We start from the raw sequence: 25,045 nt of genomic DNA on the forward strand, positions 1-25,045 counted from the left end.
ATGTACTCATTTATTTTTCCTCTGTGGAAGAATATAATTGCATCTGGAGACATGGGCAGCTGTTGCTGGTTTGTGCTCTCTTTAGTCCATGCTGTTGCAGGTAACAGTGGGGAGCAGATCTCTTTCTGTAAATGCACTGCGCACAGTGAACAGGGAAGGCTGCAGAACTGATTAGCAGGGAGAAAATTAGCTGTTCAACAGTGTTTCCACAGGATATGGAGAAGAGGTACAAGGTAATATTACTCCTTCTAGATCTTGCTCCACACATTGAATACACCTGAGTTGTAGTTGCTTTCCTAGAAGGTTGCGTTTTGCCTTCCCACCCCTCTTTTCTTTTTTCAGCTACTATGAAGTAGGAATGCTCCCAAGTGGATTGACATGTTTTTAAAGGAAGGGGGAGGATTTTTGTAAACGTTCAACCAATATTAACTTTGGTCATCTGATCAGATGTCCTTGCTGGAGGTTGTGTTTTATTTCAGCACAAGTGATGCCTGAGTCCTGGCCCTTAATTTAATGGAGTTCAGTTTCTCCACAAAACTCCCTGAGGGTGTTTAATTTATTAAAACCCTTTAAATGCTAATTTTCCCAGCTCTCCAGCCGCTTTGGATTCTTCAAGGCAAACTTGCAGTGCCTTAGAAAAGACAGTTGAATACTAGCCCTATAAAGGGGAATCAAGGACCTGTAAATATTGGGGAAGAGAATGCAAAGAATGAATCGCATCTCATCTGCCCTCCACACCCTCTCTCCCTTCTCGTTTTGCTGTCTTTAAATAGTTTGGTGTTTGAGTGGTAGAAGCAGGTGCAAGAGAAAAACCTGCATGTGTAATAGGAAAGCTAGACAAAGCGTGCTTCATATATACCATCTGCCTCTTTGTACCTCTCCCTCTCATTCCTTTCCACTGAGAGAGGGGTCCTGGCAGTCCAGCTTGGCTTCGTATATGATTCTGTTTAGAAGTCAGGAATAATTAGCCTTTGTTGAATTGTGTTTGAATGAGGGTCAAGTTTCTAGTGTCCTAGATACTGCTCAAAAGTGCGTTTCCCATCCCAAACTCCTGTTAACTCAGGCGGGCAAGGTACAGGCAGCGCAGAGTCAGATTAAATGGGCAACTCCTGTTGGCCTTCTAGCTGCTGCTGTTGCTATTGTGCATGCCAAGGACTTGCCTCCAGTTCCGAAGGATTTGAGGCAGCCATATGATTAAAGAAATTACAGGACTGAGATACCGCTGCCTTGCAGCAGCCCAAGGGAGCTGGGTATCACACAAAGTGAATCTGGTCCTTATATTTAAGGCTGCCACTTCTGTCTGGGTGTATTTACCAACAGCAGCACACCGAGGATACTGTCAACAGCAACTTCTCTCCTGCTTTCTTATTATCCAAAGCCTAAATCTTGCCTAGAACATGTGGTAAGATAGATGTGATACACAACAGGAGAACCCCTGGCAGGGCAGTATCTCCTTGATTAGTTCTAGTTCATAGCGTAGCAAAGGAATCCAATGTGTTACTGGGATTTGGTCCATTTTTAATCTGTGATTGGCATGTTGGAGTTACAGACTTTTAATGCATATATGGATCATCTTAAACACTCTAGCGGTTACAGGCTGTTCTCAGGTATGTGAATATGCTGCTGCTTGTGTTTGTGTCTGCCAGAGTGGCTTCCAGAGGATGCACAGAGACCATCCACCGATCTGCCTGGCTCCACGCCTTGTCTGAGGGACTGCTGAAGGTTAACTGAGTGGGACTGGCACTTGGTGGAACGAAGCCAGGAAGAGCTTGCAGCTCTCTCACGGGGCGGAAAGATGGGCTCAGCGAGCCGCGGTGCCTGGCACTGCTTGAAGCTAGAGGAATGCAGGGCGTTCAGCAGCATCAACAGAGCCTGGCTGCTGCTGGAGAGGCGCTCTGCAGGGAGGAGGGGTGGGTTTGTTACAGCTCGAGCCTTGCCTGCCACAGCAGCATTAGGTTAGTGGAAATGTTCTCTGGCAGTTCTGGCCAAAACGGTTTTATCAGAGGGAACCACAGCACAGGGTTATCTATCTGTGTCTCTGACCTGTGGTCGTGAACGGAGTCAGTGTGATTATGGACCCTGGAAAAGACACTTGAGAAAGCATCCCTGATCCTGCTTTCCCTTAGGATACATCAGGAAGATGCTGTCAGGCAGGTCTGGGGGATCCTGAGCAGCCAGCTTGGTCGTTGCAAAACCAAGACAATACTTCATTTCCTTTTTCTTTACATAGTAGCTTTTCCAGGGATTTATACCACAGTTTATCCTGGGCACTGACGGGGGAGGCTGCACAAGCCATTCGGAGAATTTATTTTTCACTTGTTACAGCTGTGGGGTTGTGGAGTGATAGAATGAAACAGTGGAATAGAAGAAGGAGGGTGCTAAGCATGAGAGCTGACTAGAGAAAGGGATATAGAGCCCATTAACAGAGAAAAAAAAAGTGGAGAGAGGGACTGCCAGCAATAAGCCTAACATCTGGGTGATGGATCAGTCGTCCACAGAGGTAGCTATTGCCCCCCACCTTGCCTAATTGGAAATGAAAAAAATGTTTAGCAAAATAAACTAACATTTAATAGTGTGCTTTCTCCCCAGCCCTTGTCAGACCATCGCACTAAGCATGCAAGCCAGCTCTCGTGACAATCCATCTCCTCAATGTCGTGGGTTCCTGAGATTGTATCGCACCCTTCCTCCACTTCTTCCACAGCTTCCTGTGAAGTGCTGCCTGCAACTCCAAATGTCCTTATCTTCAAAGCCCTCCCTGGCCCCGAGCCTACACCAGGAGCCACCTACATCCCACGCAGACTCCGCTGTCTGATGTTTCCGTGTCCCCCGCTGCCGCAGCTTATGCCCCTAGGACTGCCGAGAACTGCTTCTGTCTGCCTACAGCAGTGTACGTCTAAGCCTGAACAAGATCAAGAAATGAGGTTGCCTGGTGTTTTGTTTTTTTTTTTCTTTTCGGATCCAAAAATGATGTTGCCTGGTGTTTTTTTTTCCTTTAGGATCCAAAAATGAGGTTGCCTGATGTTTTTTTTCTTTTGGATCCAGAAATGAAGTTGCCTGGTGATTTTTTTTTTTCCCTTTCAGCTCCAGAAATGAGGTTGCCTGGTGTTATTTTTCTTTTAGCTGAAGTTAAACTTGAGTTCAGTCCCAACTGTTTTCAGTTCCTGCTTGCAGTCCTCCCCCATCCTTTAGGAGACTGAGCAGAAAAATAAAAAACCCACAACAGACTCCAACTTTCATTCAGCGCTTTTCTCTGAGAATTCCCCCTTCCCTGAGCTGGTGAGAACCACGGGGCAGGTATGTCTCTCCCCACCCTGCTGCCCTACACCCCTGCAAGCAGAAAGCCCTGGGCCCCCTCTTTCTAGCCTACCGCTCTGCCCCCTTTTCTCCCACCTTTCCAACCTTCCCCGCCGCTTCCTGCGGGTCTGACTTTACCACCCGTTTCCCAGCCCTTCCCCTCCTCTCCGGGGAGACTCTACAGTGCTCTTTCCTTCCGAGAAGAACGGGTAAACACCGTGCAACCGGGCAAGCGCCGTGCAACCGGGCAGCCCCGGGGGAGAAGCAGGAGACACCTCGGCGTGGCTCGGCACCCGCGGGCTCCGCCCACCCAACACGCCCCGCCCACCTCGCACGCCCCGCCCACCATATGCTCCGCCCCACCGCCCGCCCCGCCCCTGGGCTCGCGGCGGCGGCGGGCGGGCGGCGGCGGCAGTCGGAGCGGCCGCCCCCATGTCGGGCCCGCGGGTCGCCCTGCAAGCCTGGTGCCGGCGGCAGTGCGAGGGGTACCGCGGGGTGGAGATCCGCGACCTCAGCTCTTCCTTCCGCGACGGCTTAGCCTTCTGCGCTATCCTCCACCGCCACCGGCCCGATCTCCTGTGAGTGGAGGGGTTTTTGGGGCGGGGGGGGGGGGGGGTGTGCAGGCCGCGCAGCACCGGCCTCGCCTCGCCTCACCCGCCGCGCCTAGACGGGGCGGCGCGGGGTCCGGCTCCGGCCTGCGGTCGCTGAGGGCAGGAGGAGGGGAGGTGCGGGGGGAGCGGGGAGCCGCGTTTCTGGAGGGGCTGGGCCGGTCGTTGCCTCTCTGCAGCTCTGCCGGGGCGGGTGGGGGGGGGGCTCCCAGGGAGCCCCCCCCCCCCCACACACCCGGGGAAGGCAGGGATGGAGGTGCCGTAGGGAGCGGCTCCAGGCTGGCTGGCAGGGAGGGATAGAGCCTCCCTGTGCGCACTGTGGAGGGGGTTCAGGGGCAGAGAGCCCAGCGGTGGTTCCGTCGCCTTCCAAAATAATTGGGTACCGGGATGAAGGATGCTGCGTTCTGGTGAGCGACCTTCTGACCCGGGCTCGCAGACCCACCAAGGTCAGGGTTAGCAGGAGTCGTGTGGTTTAAGGCCGAGGAGAGCGTGGAGGTGGGTTAGGTCCGTACACCCCGCTGGGAGCGGTGCCTGCCGAGGGGGAGGCGAGGGACTGGCAGCTGGCCGTGGGGGTGTTTCACCTCTGCGGGAGGTGGGCATTGCCACTTCCCAAGGACCTGCCTGATACAGGGACATTCCTGGCTGCCAGCGGCAGCCACTCCAAAACACACACGCAGAGCCCAGGACCGGGTTGCTTCTTGCGTTTGCTTCCAGCTTGTTTCCTGTGGATGCCGTAGTGAAAGCAAGAGGTGGTAAATACCAGCAGGGATATGGAGCCTAGCTAGCCTCCCCTGGCAAATGGCTCGGAGTTGAGTTTCCTCTGTCAGCCTCCCTTTTGCAGGGCAACTCTGAGGGGGAATGCGAGTTTCGAGAGGCAGCTGGTGAGTTCGGGATTGCCTGGGGGCACGGTGTCAGTCTGGAGAAACTGGCTGAGCTACTGGAAGGAATCTGCCCTGACCTGCCACCGTAACCCTGCATGCCCCAGCACTGCTGGGAATCTGCCTCCTGTCTGCTCTAATCTTCCGTAGCCCTCGCAGTGCAGGTAGGCATCGCTCCACCTTGCCGTGCCTCTGGCATGCACATGCTCCTCACCTGCCAGCAAAGCCCGGCAGTGTGTCCCTTGTCACGTTCTGTTCCGGGACTGGTGGTTCTTCCTCTGAGGTTGCCTGAATTGACCAAATCGCCTTTTCTAAGCTGGCCCCAGGACAGCCTTATGTCACGACAGCAACCTCTAGCAGGCGGAGGGTTCACAGCGACTCTGCTGTGGAGCTGTGGTGTCCGTGAGAGGGCAAAACAGGCTTGTGTTCTTACACGCAGAAGCTGAACGGATAGGCTAGAAAGCAAACTGCTGCCTGCTGTGTTTCAGGTGGCCGCCACAAAACCCTCAGTGTGGCATTTGGGAACCACTGAGAGCCGAGATGTACAGTGGCTTTGCATCACTCTGGGTCTTGGAGGAGCTGCGTGGTCTTGTCACGGCAGCTCCTGGGTAGTACAGCTCACTCTGACCAACTAGGATAGAGCCTCTAAAAATGCTCCCAGTCGCAAAGCTGCTGGAGGGGAAGAGGCAAATTAAGGACAGGAACACTTGCAATTACTGTGTTTCTGAAAATTTATTTTTTTTTTTTTTTTTTTTTGTAAAGTGGCACAGTAACTGGGAACTGAAAAGCAGAGGTTCAGCAAAAGCTTATGATAAACACCACTAAAACCACCTGATGCTTTCCCATTAACCATATTTACCATCCCATTAAGCAGCAGTCGCAGCTCTTAAGTTGTCAGTGGGCTTAAATCTACTCCTGGCAGATGTCCTAACTAAATGCTTCGCAGGTCCTTTGCACAAGCTGTATTGTATAGACAAAGCCTAGGGCCTTACAAGGACATGGCATGTTGTAGAAGGATTTTCAGAGGGTGGTCAGGAGAGTAGCATCATTTCATCTGATTCCAGCTGCTTCAGCCTGTCCCGATTTGGAAGTGGGAAGATTGGATCAGAGGCAGTAAATGGTCTGACGGCAGAGGAAAAGTGGTTGCCCTTCTTTTCTTCTAAAGTGCTTTCAGTCAGCCTGATAATGGGACTTGGCAGGGACCTGCGAGTACAGTTTCTGACCTTGCGTGGTCTTCCTTTGTGCGGGGCTCTCCTGGCCCGCATGAGAACACTGAACGGCTCCCCGAAGGCTGAAGTTCCTCTGTACTCAGCTGCTTCCCTGCTTCCTGCTGCCTTCCCCTTGGGTCACAGAGGGGAGGAACGAGCACATTCATACAAGAGCTGAGCTAGAGCTCTCTTCTCTACTTGTATGGCACCAACTCCTCTGGCACTCTAATTCTCGGGGCTCTCTTTTGCTGCTGTGGTGGCTGTCGGTCTGTCCTGGTTGTCTGACCCTGCCCAGCTGCCCCACCATTGTGCTGCTGTGCTGGTAGGTGATGTGCTGGGGAAGAGGCTGTCATGAAAGGCTGTACGGGTAAGTGAGGCTGAGGACAGTTTTCCATGGGGCTCCTGATTTGAACACAGCCATCTTGGGATAAGGCAGGTGGCATCAGAGGGATGCTCCCCTGGAGAGCTTTGGAGCAGCTCCTGCGGAGCCCTTGGAAACACTAGAGGTTGGTTTTTTGGTTTGTTGTTGTTGGGGTTTTTTTTAAAGAAGTAGACTGGAAGTGCTTGGTGTCTACTGACTCCAGCTAAAGGTGTCTTGAACTGACCACCAAGTATGATGTGCATACCTGTGGGACCTGTGTGTTGAACCATGAAGCTGAAAGTCCCTGACTCTAGCTCTGCTGGTGTACACGCTTCGCTTGGTTTCACTGCCTCTCTCCCAATCGGGGAAATGGGCAACCTGGATTTAGCTTCTGACTGCGCTGCTGGCTGTGTGATCTCGAGGAAAGACATTTAATCTCTTCTTTTCCCTTGTCAGTTAAGCTGGAAGCATCCAGGCCAACTTGACAGTGGACTGTGGGGATTAATGAGTTTGTTTGCTCAGTGCTTTAGAAATCTAAAGCACGAAATTGGTGTTTACAAGGCATTTGCCACAGCTTAGTGAAGCAAAAAGCATCTTTTAGCGTCCCAAGCTGTGCAGCCTCCCTGAAGCTCAGGGGAGGTTCTTGGCATACGCATTCAGGGGCGAGAAGAATAAGAGAGCATGGCACATGCTTTTTGAGTGCTGAGAGAGATGGAGGTTTGAGGAAAACAGGAGATGAGAGCCATGCATTAGAAACGCTGTTTTGTGTCCCTAGAGCCATGGGTTCGGTTACAGGCAGGATCACAAATCTCATTTGTTCCTTCCTACGTACTGCCCGCGTTTCCCTGACAAGACCTAGAAAGCTGAAGGGCTTATTATGCGGCACTGCCGTTAAATTGCTCATGATTTATATTTGAGGAATCCAGGAATTTGCTCTGGTTCAAGCTGTATGGCGCACCCTTCCCCCTTCCCTGGGTCTGCTCTGCTCCCTGGCAGCTGCCCTAAACCCCGGAGTGCTTAGTGGCTCTGTATGTATCTAATTAGGTAAGCGCTTGGGATGGTGTTTGCATGGAAATATTACTTCAGGATATGCTACGATGCTGGGGTTTGCTGAGTCAAGACAGTTGTTCAACTGGGATAGCCAGAGTCTTGCCTATTCTTACATCCGATCCCTTGGACTGGTATGTCGTCAGGAGAGGAGCCTGAGCAGAGCTGGATGAAAGGCTGCTGAGATCAGGGCAAGGAAATAACGTGACATGCAGCCACATGTCACAGAGCTCCAAGATGGCAAGTTCTGGTCTTTCTGCAGAGGAGGCAGTTTATAGAGAGGAAAGGGGTATGTCTGGGGTGACTTTCCCCCATGCCTGAGAGGCTGTGCTCCTTGCACGTTGGTACAGGGAACGTGCCTGGAGCCGCAGGGATGCCACACAACAGAGTGGCACGTGGGAGTGCTCGTGTCAGGAGTGATGGAGATCAGCACAGTCCTGCTTGGCTTGTTCAGAGAAGGAGCTGGAAAATGCAGTGGAGAGGAACTGCGTAAACTGTGATCTCTGGGGCCTCGTACTGAGGGGCTTGAGTATCTCGGGTAAAAGCTGAGAGTCTGCAGTCCTATGTTAGTGGAAAAAATCTTCTGTTCCCTTGCTGCTTGGTACCCCCCCCGCCCCGTTACCTCTTGAGCTTCACATCCTTTCTGCTGGCATCTGCTTTCCCAGGCAGATTTGCCTTGGTTTACTAGAACAGCTTTGGTTTGCTGGGGCAGAGTGGAATGGACATGATATTTTGCCCGTCAAAAAATACTATCCCAGCCCAGGCCACCACGAAGTCTTCGAGCTTCCAGCTGCACCACTCCCATATCCTGAAAGTAAGGGCATTCAAAATGAAGGTCATGAATGTTTAGAGGGCAGTTGATATATCAACTTTGCTGTCATCACTTCTCCTGTGTTCCCAAGCTGGTATTTTCTTTAAAAGGGAAAAAAAAAAATACAGCAAGGTTAAAGGAGTTCTCTAAAAAAAATGACTTAGGGAAAAAACATCTCCCAGTGGAAACTAGTCATAAATACAAAAAAGGCACTAGTTTTCACATCAAAGCGAAGGCTGCAGCTGAAGCCTTTTTTCAGCAGCGTGTAGAGAGGGAAAAGTTGTGGTATTTTGAACAGGCTGAGTTCTGTGCATGTATTTGCATGAGCTTTCAGAAAGGTGCTTAGCACAGAGCTGAACGTCCAGCCCATCTTCTGCATGAGTGCCGCATTTGCTCCCATAGCAGCGAGCTGCTGCAGTTTCATTTATCTGAGAGGAAACTGCACCAGCAGCCTTTTGCTTTTGAACGGAGGAAGTGTAATTTTATGGTGGCGCAGGCAGCTGGGAAAATCTTCCTGAGCTCATCACAGACTTCCTCTGCAGCACTGGGAGAGGGGCTTCGAGAAGGGGCCGGTTGACCTGCGGAGCGGCGCTGGGGTGGGTTGGGTCAGTGTTACAGGAAAAGGCAATAAAATCCAAAGGGGGATGGAGGAAGGGAGGCTCCCGCAGCCCCTCTCCACGGGCACATGGCTGAGGATTTGCTGTCTCACCCGATTCCTGCACACCACCATTGGGGCAGGGGATACACTCATCCCCTCTAATCTGAATTGTCTTTCTAGGTCGGTTTGCCAAGCTTTGCATCTCTCTCTGGGCCATTGGGATGGCTTCGCCTGACCCTAAACCTCTCTGGGCTGTCCCCTCTGTGAATCCAGCTCGCAGGCATACCAAGCTGCTGCATGAGGTTTTTTTGGTAACAGAGCTGAGATCCTTGGCAGGAAGAGGCTGTAATCAGTTTAGTGTGATGCTGTTTTCACACATTATACCCACGCGCACGTGCAAAAGACATAACTTACTCCTTCCTGTATTTCTTGCCCTCTGTTGAAAACCTGCAGACTGCTTTAACCCTCTACCCTCAGCTCTTCTGATGAAGACAGCTAGTTGATCCCTGTGGCTGGGCTGATTTTATCCCCCAAAGGGATCCAGGGGAACAAGTGAGATGCCACAAAGTGCCCGAGCTGGGAACTGCTGGGGTTTCTCTCTCTGCCCTGAGCGCCTTGCATTCAGCAAGTTGCCTCGCTGTAAAGGCTGTGGCCGAGGATGGTTTGCTGTGTACTGCGAGTGTTGGGGGGCAGGTGAGGACAGAAGTGCAGTTTAAGACCTTTGTCACCCCCAAATCCTGGGCTGACCTCAAATCCCTTAAGGTGGTGCAGGGAGATTTGTCTAAGGACCCTCATAGGAAGGAGTTATCTAGCACAGGTGGCTCTTTCTCTTGAGGTGGGGGATCTGCTTCCCCATCCTCCTCCTGCTGTTGTGCTGGTGGCCTTGGAGGGGCAAGTTTGGGGTGATGTCGTGCAACACTTCAGTGCAGCGGTATGTGGTGCTAATCGGAACATGTCCCTGGTATTTCTGCAGCCTTTAATTGCAAAGACAGAAGAAGTGGGTAACGAGAGACAAGAATGACATGTTAGTTTCCTGGTCACCACCCATTTGGGACTTGCTTTCTTTTTTTAATTGCAATTTCCCTTTGGTTTCTTTGTCCCTTTACAACCTGAAATCTGCTTTGCCAAGGTTTTGTTTATCCTAGGGTCTTACATACTGAGTTGTTGTAAGGTTGGCTGTCCTGAGAACCTGTGTGTGGTGGCACTGGGGCACTCTTCCTCTGTACCTTATGTGGCTTTTTTGTGCTTTCTCATTTCAGAGACTTTGACTCTCTCTCCAAGGATGACGTCTATGAGAATAACCGCTTGGTAAGTCCCCATTATGCAGTGCACAGAAGGAAGAAGGGATGTGAGAATGACTTGATGGAGGTCACGTATTGTGGGAGGACTTCATGATGGTGGCGAGGGTGTAAGAAAAATCTGTGCTTGTAAGTAACAAGCGGGAGCTTCTCTGGAAGCATAAGGGAATCTGAAACATCAGCTTCCAGCATGTACTGAAGAGAAGATAAGATGGTTATCCTGATAGTTGCCAAGACAACATCTCAGGTGAAGATTAAAATGGTGCAACATCTTCTTGACCTCAGCTGTTCCAGACTTGCAGGCAATGGAAGCAGGAAGCTAGTTTTACTCCAGGCATAAGCAGAGAGGAAAGTCGTGCTGTACCTAGGCTGATCTGCAATGTTCCCCTCCTGCTTGGGACAGCTGAAGCCAACAATAGAAGCAGGCAGTGGGGAATGGGGAGATGCCCAACCTCAGGGGCTAGGGGTAGGACAGAGCAGCAATAGGCTTGGGGTTTTTTCTGAGAGAAAGACCTAATTGCTGCAGGCTCCATCTGATGATCCGTGGAGAGACGTGGGCCATCGGCTTTCCAAGACGAGTTGAGCTAGGTTGTTTGGGTTTTCAGGATTAGGGCTCTCCAGTTGGGTCCTGGCCATGCCCTTTCCTAGACCCGTTGGCCCCTTTCAGCCATTAGCAGCTATCTTTTCTCATTTGAGAGCCACACCATGGGTTTCTTGTCCCATTAGGGACCCCTAAGCTGGGGTCTCTCCTTGCTCCCTGCTGCTTGCACCCTTGTGTTCAGCAAGACTCAGTTCAGAGAACCGGCTTAAAGCCAGGCTGAGCAGAGCTGGGTGTCCACAGGGTGCATTTTACACCCCCAGGTACTGCAAATACCCATTTTCATTTATCTCTCCATTCCTTTTCTTTAGCTCCTACACCCTGTACAGCATCTTGTGCCCCAGAGACCAGGCACCTTCAGTCTTTACCCACACCCTGCGCCTGGTACCTCACCATTCAGAGCCCACACCACTCTCATCCCTTCCTCCTGACTCGCTTTCTCTTCAGTCCCTGCCGTAGTCTCGCATTCCTCCTCCCTTGGAGATCAATGTGGGTACACTGCCCTTGGCACAACAGCGGGATGGCCAGTCTATAGCCAGTAATCCACATACGCTGCTAAGTGGGAAGCTCTCAAACAGCTGTTTTCCTCCTTCACTCCTTCCTTTCAAGTAGCCGTGTATGTAGTTGTAGGAGCTGTGTGCTTCTTACCACAATGTCTTTGTCATTTCTGCTTGCTGAGACACAGAAAAGTACTGAAGTGGCTTGTGCATGACAAGCTGCTGGCTGTTGAGCTGGGATGGCTATGGTAACTGTGGGAAGGGAAGATGTGGCACCCCAGAGCATGAAAGGATGGGCAGAGTTGGTGTTTGTGGGGTGAACATTTGGGGTGGCCAGGGACACTGCTCAGCAGAGCTGGTGTCTGGCTGTGTTGCTGGAAGTATCTGCCAGCTCTAGGCCCTTCACAGTGTCCATCAAGGCTCTGCTGGGTTGTTGCCAGAGGGTGGTGTGCCCATTTCACGGGCTGAAAAAAACGCTGAGGTTTTTTTCCAATGAAAACTGAGACCTCCTGAGAGTTACCCTCCCTGTCCCAGTGCAGCAGCCGAACACCAAGACCCCTCAGGTGGGAGCTGCAGGGACACAGGCAGCTGAAATGACTTGGAGGAAAGGACAGCTGCAGCAACCTGTTCCCTTGCTTCTCATGCCAGCTTTCCAGTCAAGCAGCATGTCTGGGAGCCTCTGTCCATCAGGGATGCCATAGGCTTATTACTTAACCTTCCCCAGGGTCCTTCCAACTTGATTTCTCTGTTATTTTTCAGAGAGCCTCAGTTTTCTCTCCTTAATGCCTCTCTGCTGTTCCTGCAGGCCTTTGAATTGGCAGAGCGGGAGCTGGGCATCCCAGCCCTGCTAGATCCCAATGACATGGTCTCCATGAAAGTCCCCGACTGCCTCAGCATCATGACTTACGTGTCTCAGTATTACAACCATTTCAACAACCCCAGCCAAGGTGAGTGTCCTCCCACCCCTCTGGCTTCCAGTTTGCCCCCACTTGAGTACAGGACACCCAGCATTACCTTGTGCTTCCTCCTTCCTATGGCAAATGGGAGCTGTGTGTGTTTGTGGGGAAGGGGAGAGGAGTGGGTAGTGCCTGCCTCTCCTGGATCTTGCTGGTGCAGGTGAGGAAGGCCTGCAACAGGGAGTGGAGTAGGGCGAGGTTTCACAAGAGGTGGGGAGTGATTTAACAGCTCTGGCTACGGAAGGAGGAACGCCTTGTTTCTCCTCCTCCCTCTGCGCTGCATTCCTGCCGCTTGGGTTGGGCCACCACCCCTGGTGCTCATCAGACCCCTTTGTGATCTGCTTTAACCCACTAAAATGGGAGAAAGCTAGATAGGCAGCCTGCCTACCCCAGCTAGTTTTTATCACATCGGTAAGTGTAAAGTGACTGGAGGACAGAGGGAGGGAAGCAAGCCAGGGTGGAGTGTCTCAAATCAGCTCATCTGTCTTTGCAACTGCAACCTGAGCTGAGTGCTGCTCTGAGACAGCTTGTCCAAACTATCCCTCCCGGGTGGAGACGAGGGCTCCAGGTCTCCTCTGCTCTGCTCTCTAGTCACAACATCAGATAAATCTCTTTTATGTGCATATACTTCTCCAGGGATGCTGGCCTCCCAGCTGAGGTCTCCCGCTGGGGACTGGTGTGTGAGTGCCAGCCCTGATGGGCAAGGGATGCATCACAGACCTGCTGACAGCACGGAAGCCCTGGGGCCCAGTGGGCCACAACAATACGTCATCAGCTACCCGGGGTGCTCAGGGCTTTAAGCATTGCTTAGGGAGTTGGTTACAAGGAAGCCAAACAGCATTTGATGAGTAAATCAAATCACAGTGAGAGGCTGGTGTCCCTGGGCCACAGAAGGGGATCCACACCAGGGCTAGCCTCTCTGGCAGCCTCGCAGCCATCCCATTATTAGATTGTGTTTGTCTCTTCCACCTAAAATAGGCACTGAAGTGTCGGGAGCGGCGAGTCCCGTCCTATGTCACAAGGCTAGATGACTTTTTTTTCTTTTTTTTCCCCTCCCCTTCCCCCACATGGGTGGTGTGAGTCACTGCTCCTCTCTGTGTCTGATCCTCCTTGCCTTCTGCCTCCAGCCAGAGTCCCTCCGCCTATGAAGCGCCCAGCTGCTGCCTCCTCGCCTCCTCTGCTGTCCCACAAGAAGCCCGTGGCTGCAGTCGAGAATCCCCCAGCACCACAGGTACCTAATTTCTTGATTCAAAGCCAGCCTGAGGCAGTCGTGCTCCCTGTGCTGTGGGTGAGGAGACAGGAGAAAGCCTGTCACAGCAGGGTGGATCTTTGCAGGGGGTTACCTATGTATTTTGGGGTGGGAGGGGTGTTTGGGATTTTGGTGCCTTGAGGGACCTAGCTGAGGGAGTGATTTACCTCTAGGAGTCTGTGGACTGAAATTTGTCCATGGCAGGCAGAGGTTGGGTGGATTGGTGCCGGATGGTTCCTTGAGCCACCCAGGGCACAAGCACCCTCCTTCCTATGGGAGGATAACCTCATAGGTGAGGAATGAGCAGGAATGTAGGATTAGAAGAGCAGAAAATACGCCTTTTTCTTTCTTGGCCCTTTATTTCAGGTTTTAGCAGATGTCTGGGATGGCACATTTTCCAAAGAGAGGGGATTCCTCTTGCAGGTCCCTGCTGCCTGGGGTTTAGATTAGTCCCTTCCACAGCCCTTCGGCCCTAGACAGGGGCAAGGCACCTTTTGGAGTGGCTTCTTCTAATTTGGGAAGAGGCAGCCTGCCTGTGACTGGACTTGGGGGCAGCTGTTCTGTGCATTGTCAGACCCTGAGGTCAGCCCCTGAGCTGTGCCGCAGGTGCTCAGCAATGGGCCTTGCACAGGGAGCAGCTGCTCTGGAGGAGCCGTGGGCTGGGGAGCAGCTCGTGGCCCCCATCCTGAGCTCCCCGTGCATTGTGTCTCAGGACGATGCCCCCTTGGACCCATCGGAGCGGTCCCAGCGCACCACGCTCAGCAGTACCTGCGCGGCCTGCCAGCAGCACGTCCATCTGGTCCAGCGCTACCTGGCCGAGGGCAAGCTCTACCACCGCCAGTGCTTTAGGTATGTCGTGGCCAGGCCTGGTGGGGTGGCCGCTCTCTTTGGCAAACTGGAGGTCTGTGGCCAGCTGCACCCTGTCTCTGTGTGTCCGTGTCCTTGGGCAACATGGAGCATCGACAACAGTGCCTGAAATGATACTGAAGAGGGTCTGTTTGCCTGTCAGCCCCCTGTCCCAAAGGTCTGACTAGTCCGCTTTTGTCCAGCTCTGGGCTGCTTGCCTCCCCTGCTCCCTGCCTCCCCTGCTCTCTTGCGCTTTTCTACTTCACTGACTTAGGATCCCAGCCCCTTGTGTTTTTCCCACTTCCATAAACCAGGATGCTCTGCCTCTTTACCACCAGAACACCACCACCCCCCCCGCCTTCCAATGAGGTCTAAGCCAGGACATCATCCTACAGACCTCCTTCCATCTACACTCCATGTCCTCAACTGGATATACAGGTTCCCACGCTGCCTGGGGTGGTGCTGAGCTCTCAGGGGAGCATGTGGAGAGCTGCAGACTGTTACCAAACCAAGGAATGAAGGATTAGACGTCAGCAGCTCTGTGGTTACTCCCTGTGTGCAGGTCCTTACCTGCAGCACCTATGAAGTCATTTCACTTTACTTTCCCTGCTCTGGTGATGAAGGGGTGAGATCTCTCCTGTGGGCCACAGGACAAGAGCTGGCAAGTGGGCAGCTGGCATCTGAGGACAGAAATATTGAGCCACTGGGAAAATAGGGGAGGCCTCATTCACCTCTATCAACAGTTTCTGCCTAAGCCAGCCAGGGATGTGTCATAGAAACAGCGTCGCAGGAGGGGAGCAGAGCTGCTGCCCATCAAGCTTCCCATCTGCAGCTGGGACAAAAGCAGGAGCTTTGGGGGGCAGGTGCAGCATTGCTCGTGGGCCAGGAATAGGAGAGGTGCCATGTCTGCCTTGGCACAACTCATGGCCTTTCAGACTAGAGCATTACTAGACTGTAATTTTATCCCAAGTGTTTTGCCTCCTTATGCTTTTCTTGTCTTTGTTTTTCTGCCCCGCCCCCTGCTGATTCATGGGCGCTGTTTGGTTGGGAATGTCCTGTGGCAGCATTTTCTGAGGGTTGATGGAGATAAATCCAAAACAGACCTCTTTTTCCCCTTGTCCGAACTTGCCATCTCTTCATTTCGTCATACCCCTTGTTTCTAGAGCCCATGCGTCCTCATGCTTCTGCTCTACATTTCAAAGGAAATGCCAGTCAACTGGACACCCAGAGCAGAATTCCTCACCAAAATTATCTGCTTGCAGTGGAGGGCAGCCAGCTGCTGGGAGCGCCAGGTATTCAGACAAGAAGGAACAAGCTTGGTTTTCATGGGAGTGCTTGATCAGCCCCTTGCCCTTGGCTGTCTTTCATGTATGCTATCTGCCTCCCTTTCCAGGTGGAAAAGGGCTGACTTGGTTGCCAGTGCTGTGTATCACACACCTGGAGGTCTTCATTAGGGAGGATTCAAAGGCTCAGTGGGGAAAGAGTGGATGATCTAAGGACATGTGGCAGACAGTGAGGGACAGGGACGCTATTAGCCCACTTTCAACAGGCAAGGCAAAGCGTAAGAATGGCCCTACTGCGTCATTCCCTCGTCCTTCCAGCCAAATGCCCTGACCCTGGTGGGGGCCATGGTCAGCAGCAGCAAGGGTGAGCGTGAGACCAGGCTAGGCTTGTACGCTGCTTCTCCTGACTACTCTTCAAACCTCCAGCATAGAGATTTGCTGAGTTGGAATTGGCATAATTTTACTTAATACTCAGATTTGGGGGCGTGGGTATTTTTTTTTACCCCACAAATGTGTCTGACGGTTCTTTAACCCACCTGCACCCTTGGCCCCAACAAGGCAGCCCGTAGCCTTCCTGTGCTGGTTCTGAACTAGCTGCTCCCTAATTCCAGTCGATACTCCCTGTTTCATGTCTCTGAATGGTTGATCCCTCTCCCAGGGCCACCTGTGATCTTTTAGCTCTCTCTCCTGTCCCCCACCAGCTGCATGTTTTCCAGGAAAACTGTGGATTTCTACTTTTCCAGGTCTGGAAGCCATGCCGTATCCCAATACCAACTGTTGCCCTTCCCCATCTATTAAATCCTTTCTGAGTTGAAGGAGGAACCCAAATGCGTGCAGTATTTGAGTTGTGAACTCCCCATGGGTTCGTACAGTGGCATGGTGATGTTTCTCTGTTCCTCTCCTTTCCCCAGTGACTTCCGCAAACCACACTAGGATTTAGTAGCAGGGGTGGGAACTAACTCCACGGTCCAGCAAGGATCCTCCCAGGTGTGTTGCCTTCCCTGAGGGGCAGGATGGCATCCCCCATCTCACGGGGCTCTCTCTTTTCATTGGCAGGTGTAAGGAGTGCTCCAGCACACTGCTCCCGGGGTCATACAAGCCCGGGTCAGAGGCAGGAACTTTTGTCTGCACGCAGCATCGTGGTAAATTGGCCGTGAGTGGGAAGGCAGAGAGGAGGCCCAGCCCAGACCGACGGTCGCCAGAGCTAAGAACTGAAACTGGGGCTGGCAGCATGGGTGAGGATGCCCTTCCCACAGGAGCAGAGGTGACAGTGACTCAGGACAACGGTGACTCACTGGGGAGTATGGCAGAGACCCATATGGCTGCAGAGGGGCTAGCTGGCCCAGCAGAGAAGAACAGCACATCCAGCAAAGCAGAGACAGCGATGCCCCCTGCTCACGCAGGCAGTGGGGCACCCGTCTCCCAAACTCCCCCCAGACCTCCCCTTCCCAGCAAGCCCACAACACTCACCCAGGACAAAGCTAGCTCGCTGGACGGACGGCTCAGAGACACACGGCCCACGCCTGCCCCAAGGAGGGCCACCGATCTGTCAGCCCTCTCCCCTCCAACCTCTCACCCTGTCCCTCGGCCCAGGTCCACCCTCCAGGGCGAGGGCAGCGAGAGTGGACCTGGCATGATGAACGGTAAGAGAGCACAGTGGTGGCAGGGGTTACCCTCCGCCTCCCCAGGGGCCAAGGTGGTCGGCTGCAGGTTGGACAAATTTCGTTCCTTCTCTGCAGCCTGATGCCCTTCTGCCTCCGAATAAATCTCAGGCTCAGACACCGAGCCTTTGATTGTCAGCCATCCCCATAGCGGGGAGAGCAGTGCTAGGTTTCACACCTGCCTGCTCCCTTATATTTCTCCAGAGCTCTCCAGGGGCTGCTGCCAGTGTGGAGGGGAGGTGGCAGTGCTAGAGCAGCTCGCAGATGTGGGATGAGGGGCATGTCAGTTCTCCAGGTGCAGCTCCCAGGGTGGGGTGGAGAGAAAAAAGGCAAAAAGGGATATTTGCAGTTGACTGACTGGACCGACTGTGGGAGAAATGCCACGAGGTCTTCAGAGAGTGGGAATAGCCAGCCTCCCGTGGGGAGATGTGCAAGAGGTGCCTCTTGTTGATTTAATCTCTTTCTTCATGTCGTTTTGGTGTTGTGACAGTCTGACCCTGTGTCTTTCTAGGTAGGGTACCTGAACCCAGTCCCCCCGTCCCAAAACCCCGAGGGAGACCCTGCTCCTCTGATCGGTACGTCCTTCTGTTCACAGATCACCTGCAAACCCCATAGCAAGGTTGGGCTGTGGGGACAGCTCAGCTGTGGTCTCCTTTCCCACCTCCTCTGTCAGCCCCTGCTCTTAGGACAATATAGGCTATTATCAGGTCTCTTCCCTTACCTAATGGGTGCCAGCCCAGTACAGTCAGGCTGGCGGTGTTTGTACCTCCGAGGGTCTTTGTCTCTTGGGATTTGTAGAGTTTGCAGGCTTCAGAAAGGCGTTTCTGTGGCACATGCAGATGGCCAAATGCCTTCTGAAATGGCCCTGCTTGTGGGCGCTGAGAAGGGGACACTTTGTCTGCCTTGTGGAGAGTTTGTCCTGGGAAAGGTCCAGTGCAGGGGCATTGTGAGTGCCTGGCTGCAACCTTTACACCTCCTGGCCTCTTACGCTGGAGCCCGCTGGTGTTGGTTCATTTTTGCCTGCTCGTGGAACAAAGGTTGCACAAGCACCCCACATTTGCCACAGGCAAGGATTGGGTGCGTGTGGCAGGTGATGGCCGCTTTCCTGATGAGCAGTGATTCACTGAGCCATGGTGCAGGCTTGCCGTGGGCTGTGCCCCCAGAGGAGCAGCAGTGCTTCCAGCTGCGGGAGTTAGCAAAGACATCCCTGGGATGCTCGGATGATAAGGTGACAAACAGCCCTCTGAAGTGTAGGAAGGGAGTGTGACCACAGAGGGCAGGTATCTGATCTTGACTTCCTTCCATGCACAGCCTGGGGAGCAGAGCTGGCTGTAGGAACGGTGTTGGGGAGGGGAGAACAGCTGTGCACATAAAGCTCAGCCTTTAGCAGAGGGAGGCTGTAATATTTAGGAACCAAAATCCTGAGCCCAATGGGCAAGTCAGGCAGGCTGTGCTTCCCGCAGGCCCATAGGTTTGCCCATAGAGAACAAGACACTGTGTCTGGGGAAGACTAGGGCAACCCTTGGATGAGAAAGCTGTTTCTGCATGGGAGACATCCTACTCCATCTGTCCTTTCCCCTGAGAGCTAAATCCGTCTCCTGTGCCTCGCCATCCCAGCTTGCCTCTGCTCCCTGCCACCTCGATCTCTCTTTTTCTCCTCCCAGTGCTGGAGCTGCTGCGAGAGCCAAGGACCCACCGTGGATGGCCTTGGTGCAAGCGGAGCCCAAGAAGAAGCCAGCTCCCCCTCCTCCCCCAGGCAGCAGCCATGAGACTCCGAGTAGGACTTCAGAGGAGGAGGATGGGGAGGAGGTGGGAAAAAGCAGGAGCGAGGAGAGCAGGTCTGATGCCCCAGAGCCCAAACCGTACAACCCCTTTGAGGAGGAAGATGAGGAGGAAGAGGAAAGTGTTGCCACCCAAAAGAGCACGCCTGAGCAGGAGCAGAGCGAGACTGCTGCCAAGCCTCTCCACCCCTGGTACGGCATCACTCCCACCAGCAGCCCAAAGGCAAAGAAGCGGCCAGCTCCTCGAGCCCCCAGTGCTTCCCCACTAGGTGAGCTTGCCTCCACTCCTTTATCCCTCCTCCACAACCCCTGTGCAGCCCCTTGGAGGGTCCCTCTTCCCAGGCACCTCTGCATCACCCTGGCAGGCCAGGCCTTTATACAGTGATGGTTGTGCTGGGACTTCCGCTAGCCATGTCCTCTCTGGCCACTGGAGCACAGCATTTGCAGGCAAAACCTTAGCGCTGGAGGGTACCGTCTGTCTTCTCTAGAGATGGACGGACACTGGTTCCCTTTGCATTTGCCCCGGCCTCCAGTATATACCACTCTCCCCTTCTCTCCTGGCTGCCTCCCCCTGGGTCCTCCTTGAGCTCTCCCTTTGCTTTGCAGCCCACCACCCCATCTCCAGGCTGTCACACTCCGAGCCATCATCCTCCACCCCGTCTCCAGCCCTCAGCCTCGAGAGCATCAACTCTGAGAGTTCAGCCAAGGTTCTGGGTGACACCGATGAGGCCTCAGTGCCCAAAAGCTCCTCTGAGCCTACTGTCCACACACCGACGGCCACCAAGACCTCTAGCACTGACACACCGCTGGCCAGCATCTCCTCCAGCGAAAGCCCTGCTGCCCCAGCCAGCCTCTCCACCAACTCCTCCTTCTCCTCCTCCAGCGAGCTGGCCAGCTTCAGTGGGGAGGCGCAGCCCAGCACCCCACATGCCAGCAGGAGCGTCTCTACCGGCAGCTTGAAGACCAGCCCCAGCCGGCTGCCCCCCAAACCTCCTGCTGGAGCTAGCCCTACACCCATTCTCTTGGCTTCAGATGGGGGTGCTGGGAGCCCTAAGACACCCTCCTCACCCAAGCCACAACTGAAGGTGAGATGGTAACCTTCCTTCCATCCATATCAGGGGGCTTTTCTTCCCCATCCATCACTTGGTCACAGTGGGGATCATGAGTCCAGGTTTGTCCCTTAGGTCTCCTCATGTGACCCCCTAAAACCAAGCCCCAGGCATGTGTTTGTTAAATGGTGGCTCTGCTCGTACTCTGCCTGCCCTGCGTGCTAGAGAAGAGGCAGGGCATCATGTGGTCAGAGCAAATAGGAAGGGAACCGTGAAGGAAAATAATTCAGTATGCTTGTTAGAGAGAAGCTGGGGAACTGATGCCAAACAGGAGCACAGCTGGTTTTTGCCCCGTGGCTAGGCAGTGTTGTGTTCCTCCTCTAGAAGGGTGTGGGGCAGGACGAACCCTAGGGCTGCCCTGTCTGCTCAGTCCCGGCTATTGGGATGCTATATCCCTTCGTTTTCCTGGACCCTCACATATCAACTTTTGTCCCCCCGCTTCAGTCTTCCTGCAAAGAGAACCCCTTCAACCGAAAGCCATCGCCTGCTGCCTCCCCCTCCGCAAAGAAACCTCCCAAGGGCTCCAAGCCAGTGCGTCCTCCTGCACCGGGTCATGGCTTCCCACTAATCAAACGCAAGGTAAGAGGGCCGTTGGGAGCAGGGGGGGAAAAAGCCAGCTCTGTACTATCCTCCAGGGCCGTAGCTGTATACGTGCACCCTGTGGATGGATGTGTGGGTAGGGATTGCAGCAGGTGGCTGTGGCTGGGGAGGATGGTGTCTAGGCTAGACCACGCTGATGGCAGCACCATGGTCTCCCTTTGCTCCACAGTGGGGTGGGGATTTTGGATCCACGCTTAGGTGGAGTGTTCTGTTGTCCCCCCACCCCCATTAGTGTTGACCAGCCTTTGGGTTACCCCTGGAGACTGGAGATTGGTGGTAATGGAAGTCTCTGCCTTGTGGTTTGGCAGGTGCAGACAGATCAGTACATCCCGGAGGAAGATATCTATGGGGAGATGGATGCCATCGAGCACCAGCTGGACCAGCTGGAGCACCGTGGGGTGGCCTTGGAGGAAAAACTTCGCAGCGCTGAGAATGGTACGTGGGGTGGGGTGTGGGGTCTGTGGGTGTGGGGCAGGATGGACCCTAGGGCTACCCTGTGTCCAGCCAAGGAGATAGCAGCGGTGGCTTCCTGCTGATGCTGGGGTTGGAAGAGCACAAGGGGCTGTGCTGGGCTCCAAGAATGGTCGCAGCCATACCCTGGACATGGAGATGTCCTTAGAGTGGAAACAGGTGAGAGAGAAGGTCTCTCTGGGGCTCAGGAACAGGCTGAGGTCAGGTTGGCTCTAGCCCAGTGCCCTTCTGGTGTGACAGAGCCCATCGTGCTGCAGGGTGATGGGATCCTGCAGGGCTGGGGATGGCTCTGAATTGTCCCTTTGGTCGGCAGATAGCCCTGAGGACAGCCTGCTGGTGGACTGGTTCAAACTCATCCATGAGAAGCACATGCTGGTGCGCCACGAATCAGAGCTCATCTACATGTAAGTGTGTGCAAGCGTGTGGGGAGGCACTGATGCTCTTGCAGGGAGCCCTGTCTCAGCCCTCCTGAAATTGTGCTTCCAGGGGAGAGCCTGACACAGCCTCCTTGCCTGGAGAAGGGAGGGAAAGAGGGCAAGCAGACAAACGTATCCAAATACACTCAGAACTGACCCACTGCAAATCACCAGAGGCCCTGTAGCATCTCCTCCAGGAAGGCCTTGAGTAGCCGGGGCTGGCCCTTGCTGGTGCTTGGCTCCCTGGCTATACAGGATAAGATCAGCATCTTGGCGGTTCTTTCTAAGCTCACCCTGTACCTTGGGATGATGTTCTGCCTCTCTGGAGCCTTGTAGTTGTTCCCAGCAGTGCCCCCTTCCCTTGCAGCTTCAAGCAGCAGAACCTGGAGCAGCGGCAGTCAGACGTGGAGTATGAACTGCGTTGCCTTCTCAATAAGCCAGGTAAAGCATCGCTCTGGGTGCAGTTACCTCCATTTTTCCCCTGGGCATCATCTCCCCTCTGTGTAGGTGGGCCTCAGGTGAAGAGACAGAACTTTAGGGATGCCAGCGCAATCAGCTGGCTCTAGAGTGCTGTCCAGTCTCACTGCATGCCCCAGTGCTCCTTTTGTCCCCATGGGATGCCACCTACAGGGTTCTCCCTCCACAGCACTGCTAGCCCAACTGGCCCTGCAGCACAGCAGGGTAGCAGGGGATTGTGCTAGGGGATCTCTGCCCCAAAGCTCTGAATTTCAGAGCTCCTTCAGCCATTTAATTGCCTGTCCTTCCTCGGGATTTGGCTGGGTAGAGAAGGACTGGACCGATGAGGACCGAGGGAGGGAGAAGGTGCTGATGCAGGAGCTGGTGACCATCATTGAGCAGAGGAACGCCATTGTGAACTGCCTGGACGAGGACCGGCAGAGGTGAGTGAGGAGTGGGTTGGGCTGGGGGAGAGGGGAAAAACATAGCCTGTCTGACTCAGCATCACACGAACAGCTCATGGCGGTGTCCCAAGATGTCTCTGTTGCTGACGTCTTTCCCAGGCTTCCCGATTCTTTCTATTTGAATGCCTTGTGTGGGAAAGACAGGGCAGTAGGTGCAGCACGTGGGATTTATCCTGCTGGTAGCAAATGCTCACAAGACAGTGATGGATCTGCCCCTCCACGGCTTTTAAGCAGGAGGTTCTCTAGCCTTAAACAATACAGCAGCTGTTTTCAGGGCTGAATTGCTGACCTATTTCCCATTCTTTCTTTCAGAGAGGAGGAGGAGGATAAAATGTTGGAAGCCATGATTAAAAGGAAAGGTAAGAAACAGTTGGGGAGATTTTTGGAGTGATGTTTTCACTGCTGACCCCAGTGAGGGACAGCATAAGCCATTCATGAAATTGTGTGCAGAAGGAGAGCTTGAATCTATTCTGTGTAAACTCTGGAGCCTTTCCTGTAGGGTTGTTTAAAGTTTGGGGCACAGTTGTGTTGTGCACCCCTGTTATTACAGGAAGAAGTGTACATAGAGTGGAGAGCTTTGATTCATGGCTCTCGCCCTTGCCCTTGTTGTCACGTGTGTGTGTGTGCGTGCGTGTACAACCATCAGCACCCTGCAGTAACAACCTCCCTTTGCAACCGCAGAATTTCACAAGGAGACGGAGACCGAGAGCAAGAAGAAAGGCAAATTCAAGCCCATGAAGGTGCTTAAGCTGCTGGGCAACAAGCATGACTCCAAGAGCAAGTCACCAAAGGAGAAAAGCTAGAGCAGGGGAACACCAGTAGTGGGAGGGATGTGCTGCCCAACTGCCCTGGCCTCTCCGCAGCTGGCTGGGGCACCTGCCAGGAAGGGGGGCTTGTCTCCCTCCAGTCCCCTCGCCTCTCCCCCTGCTCCCTCCCCAGGCACTGGAGCTGCTGTCCCAGGGAGACGCCAACCCTCTGCCCGGAGTGGGGGAGTCTGACCAAAGCGCTTCCCTTCCCGAGGCTGTGGAGGAGCCTGACTGTCCCCTCCGTGAAGCCTTGCTAATGAGGCAGGGAGAAGATGGATTCGCTTTTCGGATACGTTACCCCATTGCGTGTTCTTAACTGAGAAGCAAGCCAAGGAGTTTGGTGTTGCACTTGCACTAACTGCCCCCCGTCCCTTCTCCTGCTCTAACTGTGACAGTTCCACGTGCCTCCGACCTCTGCCGGGAAGGGACTGGACCTGCCTGTCCCTCCCTGCCCACCCACTCTTGTCCCTTTTCTGTCCCATTTTATAACTTCAGGAGAAAGCTCTGGCATTAGAATCAGGATTCTTTGGGTCTTACTGGCCTAAACTAAAAATGTTAAGAAAACACTCCCGCATCACAAGGCTGTAGAGCCATAGCCAAAAAAATAACTGGTGCCCTATTTATTTTGAGCTGTCCCCTCCCTCATGAGCTAGGGCTGGGTGGGCTCCGTTACAGGGCTGAGAGGACCCAAGGGGACGGTGTACAACTGCTAGGATGTAGCTCAAGCGCCATACTCAGGACATCTTACCCCCCACTGCTGCTAAACACCGCTGACTCTGTTGCCTTCGGGGGGAGGGAGGAACGTTCCTTTTCCAGGCAAGGGCAGAAAAGCTCAAGACTGACTCAGTGCCAGCAAGGGGCACAAAGCTTGTGCCCCTGCTCACCAGTGCCACCCTTGAGCGGCTGGGGAGAGAGGCGTGGTCACAACTGACCTTTACTCAGCTTTATCTGTGTACACTTTTAAAGTGTGCAGGGGTTGGCTGGTTATTTTTTACACCTCCTTTACTGGATGAATTCAAACCCACCCTAAAACTTTTTAAATCCCTTATTTTATTTGTCATGTGTGTGTGCGTGTGTGTACATTGGAGGAGGGAAGGGGGGGGGCAGTGTTCTTCCAACCATCCCTTCTTCCTTCCATTTTTGTTTCCTGCCTTCTCCTCCAAGGCGAGGAGCTATTTATTGAATTGTTGGATCGGTCTGAATTAGAGTTACAAGGGTGTTTGGTTGGTCAGCTGTTCGTCATGCCTTCTCATTAGCAAATTAGACATAACCAGCCCCAAGCAAACTGCTGCAGTCCCTTCTAAAAACCCAACAGGCTTTAGTCAAAATGCTCTCGGAGCAGTGCCTTGCAAGGTGGCTGGCGTAGCACTCTGGAAAGGGATCCTCGTTTCCCAAAACCTGAGGGACCCCAGCCCCTCCTCAATCCCAGCGTGGCCCCCGTGGCTGGGAGGTCGCAAGCTCAGCCCCACGCTGGTGATGCCATCTCACTCTTGCCCTACTCCAGCAGGCTGATGAGGAGCAGTGGGAGGGGAGGGGAGATCCCAAAGCACAGCTTTTCCAAGGAGAAATACATCTGCTTTAGAGCCTGCTGTCACATCACTGTTGCCAAAGGCCATCGGGATCGCTGCAGCCTGACACTGCTTGGCCCTGCGCCCGGTCAGAACTCTGATTTGTAAATTATACTGTACTAACTCCGTGACTTCCATTCACCTGAACAGAAATAAAAGAAACGCTGGATTTAAAAACCGA

General features: G+C 53.6%; 1 protein-coding gene across 7 annotated transcripts; it reads left to right on the forward strand.

Annotated features, from left to right (window-relative positions):
* Positions 1-72: 72 nt before the first annotated feature.
* On the forward strand, positions 73-24,907 carry MICALL1 (MICAL like 1). 7 transcript variants are annotated; one of them, XM_049821525.1, is made up of 17 exons: positions 73-2,500; positions 2,574-3,294; positions 10,065-10,113; positions 12,004-12,145; positions 13,282-13,385; positions 14,116-14,252; positions 16,589-17,175; positions 17,705-17,768; positions 18,858-19,243; positions 19,581-20,059; positions 20,528-20,662; positions 20,992-21,118; positions 21,468-21,558; positions 21,938-22,011; positions 22,355-22,469; positions 22,803-22,849; positions 23,172-24,907. In XM_049821525.1, the coding sequence occupies exons 4-17, from the start codon at positions 12,061-12,063 to the stop codon at positions 23,291-23,293; spliced, it is 2,553 nt and encodes an 850-aa protein (XP_049677482.1). In that variant the 5' UTR covers positions 73-2,500; positions 2,574-3,294; positions 10,065-10,113; positions 12,004-12,060; the 3' UTR covers positions 23,294-24,907. The 7 variants fall into 7 exon arrangements, with proteins under 7 accessions (XP_049677482.1, XP_049677483.1, XP_049677481.1 ...); XM_049821526.1 differs by having other exon boundaries at positions 2,590-3,294; XM_049821524.1 differs by having other exon boundaries at positions 73-233; positions 1,647-3,294.
* Positions 24,908-25,045: the final 138 nt, after the last annotated feature.

This window comes from Accipiter gentilis, chromosome 18 (assembly GCF_929443795.1).
Source record: "Accipiter gentilis chromosome 18, bAccGen1.1, whole genome shotgun sequence".
NCBI lineage: Eukaryota > Metazoa > Chordata > Aves > Accipitriformes > Accipitridae > Astur > Astur gentilis.

Bases quoted from the DNA above. Each gene is read 5' to 3' on its own strand.
- MICALL1 (XM_049821522.1), top strand. From the start codon at position 3,727: ATGTCGGGCCCGCGGGTCGCCCTGCAAGCCTGGTGCCGGCGGCAGTGC. The intron at 14,253-16,588 runs GTATGTCGTGGC...TTTCATTGGCAG, and splicing joins TACCACCGCCAGTGCTTTAG to GTGTAAGGAGTGCTCCAGCA. The intron at 19,244-19,580 runs GTGAGCTTGCCT...TTTGCTTTGCAG, and splicing joins CCCCAGTGCTTCCCCACTAG to CCCACCACCCCATCTCCAGG.